The sequence below is a fragment of the Ceratina calcarata genome, unplaced genomic scaffold (genome assembly GCF_001652005.2).
Source record: "Ceratina calcarata isolate Rehan_Ccalc_2016 unplaced genomic scaffold, ASM165200v1 scaffold221.2, whole genome shotgun sequence".
Taxonomy (NCBI): Eukaryota; Metazoa; Arthropoda; class Insecta; order Hymenoptera; family Apidae; genus Ceratina; species Ceratina calcarata.
In genome coordinates, this window is record NW_017143878.1 from 117,756 (window position 1) to 119,689 (window position 1,934).

Genomic DNA, 1,934 nt, shown 5'->3' on the forward strand with positions numbered 1-1,934 from the left:
TATAAAACAATTATTTCATATTTCTATCTGTCAGCTTTCAGATCCAACAGTTGGAGTAGATTTTTTTGCTAGATTAATTGATGTAAAAGATGGGACAAGAATAAAATTGCAATTATGGGATACAGCAGGCCAAGAAAGATTTAGGTATGCGTTAAATTCTTTCTATGTATGTTCACTTATTTTAATATGTAAGAAAGTGATATCCAATTAATTTATAGCCTAATGCATTGTCTTTTTTAGATCAATTACTAAATCATACTACAGAAATTCTGTTGGGGCTTTACTTGTGTACGATGTTTGTAACAGGGCAAGTTTTGAGCATATTCCTGAATGGATGATGGAAGTTCGCAGGCATATTGAACCGCATCGACCTGTATTTGCATTAGTAGGTTGTAAATTAGACTTGGTTACTAATGGAGGTATAAGAGAAGTTTCAAAAGAAGAGGCAAGAGCTTTTGCTGATGAACATGGAGTGCATCACATTGAAACCAGCGCAAAGACTGGTGTTAATGTTGAAGATGCATTTCGAACTGTTACACAAGAAGTTTATAACAGAATACAAACTGGTGAATACAAAGTAGAAGATGGTTGGGATGGAATAAAAACTGGATTTGCCAGGCCTGGAGGTTTAGATTTTAATCTGATTGAAGCAGAGCCTGCAAAATCTTCTTGTTGTTAAGTTAGACTTTAATTTGTTATAAAGACTTATATTGGACTGGAATGCAGTGGACTTTAGATTTATTTAGCAGATTTTATATATCGATTTATACACATTGAGTACATTCATAATTGTATCATATTAATTTTAATTCATGAACAAAACATTAATTAATAATTAATGTTATATGAACATTGCCCTCCACTGTATTCTAATTTTAGATGAAAAATTTGCTATGAATTTGAATTATTTTTACCGGATCTTGATTAGACACACATTTTTTGTACATAGCTTGTATAAAAGAATAAATATATACTATTGAAGCACGTAGACATTGAACTAGAATTGGTTTTCTTCTCACTTAAGAGACAGAATACATAAATATAAAGAAAGTTCTTGTCCATAACATAAATCTAGCCATAGAATTTTTCAGTCTATTTTATCGTACGAATTGATTATTTGAATTGATTAAACGAAAAAACAAGGGCTGTGCTTTTTTGTCGAAATCACTTTTCAAACGCGGTTACAAAGTTGTACGAAAAGATGTGAACTTCTTTGATTATATGTAATATTGGATGTTGGATATTTATTTACAATGAATACATAATAGATTAGAAGAATGTTCTTAGAATAAGAGAGTGTATGCTGTACATACAGGGTGTTCCGTAAAAAGTGTTACAGCCAGAAATGGCATAGGGGAAGAGTCATTCTGAACAACAATTTCGTTTAGCAAAATATAAAATGGGTCTTGGTTTTTGAATTATAAGCGAAAAACGCTGACCACTGACTGAGAGCGTGCGGTCCGCCCGCGCTCAATGATGGACCTCTTAACTCGAGTCGTAATGCTCGGCTATAGCCAGGGGAACAAGTGCTCCGCTCAGTACGAAGCGAACAGTACACATTGGACTTACCCATTCATCTGCAAGTGCGTCAATGGGTCAACATGTCGATTCTTGCCGCTCGCAGGTAGAACAGATGATCGTAAAATTGTGGACTGAAAAGTGAAAGTGACCTGCGAGTGGCAAGGATCGGCAGAATGACCCATTGACCGTGACCCATCTTCCTCGGAGCAGGTGCACTTGCGGATGAATAGGTAAGTCTGTACTGTTTTTGCAGTTCTTTTAAATTCAATGTCCACTGCGATTTTTTAATTTCTCATTTATCTTATTAAATTCCTCTTTTCCTCATCCATTCTACTTGAATAACGATTAAGCGTATTAATTTCTATTCATAATAAAGAACAGACAATTTCCATGCATTGTTATTTATATAGTTT

At 34.3% G+C, this 1,934-nt stretch overlaps 1 protein-coding gene across 1 annotated transcript in view; it reads left to right on the forward strand.

Annotated features, from left to right (window-relative positions):
• LOC108622422 (RAS oncogene family member Rab39) overlaps positions 1-1,250 on the forward strand; it is a 2,498-nt gene extending 1,248 nt beyond the window's left edge. The window contains exons 2-3 of the mRNA XM_018020289.2: positions 35-144; positions 241-1,250. Of these exons, the coding sequence (XP_017875778.1) occupies positions 35-144; positions 241-679 (549 nt within the window). The 3' untranslated portion in view covers positions 680-1,250. The remainder of the gene's footprint in view (positions 1-34; positions 145-240) is intronic.
• The last annotated feature ends 684 nt before the right edge of the window (positions 1,251-1,934 follow it).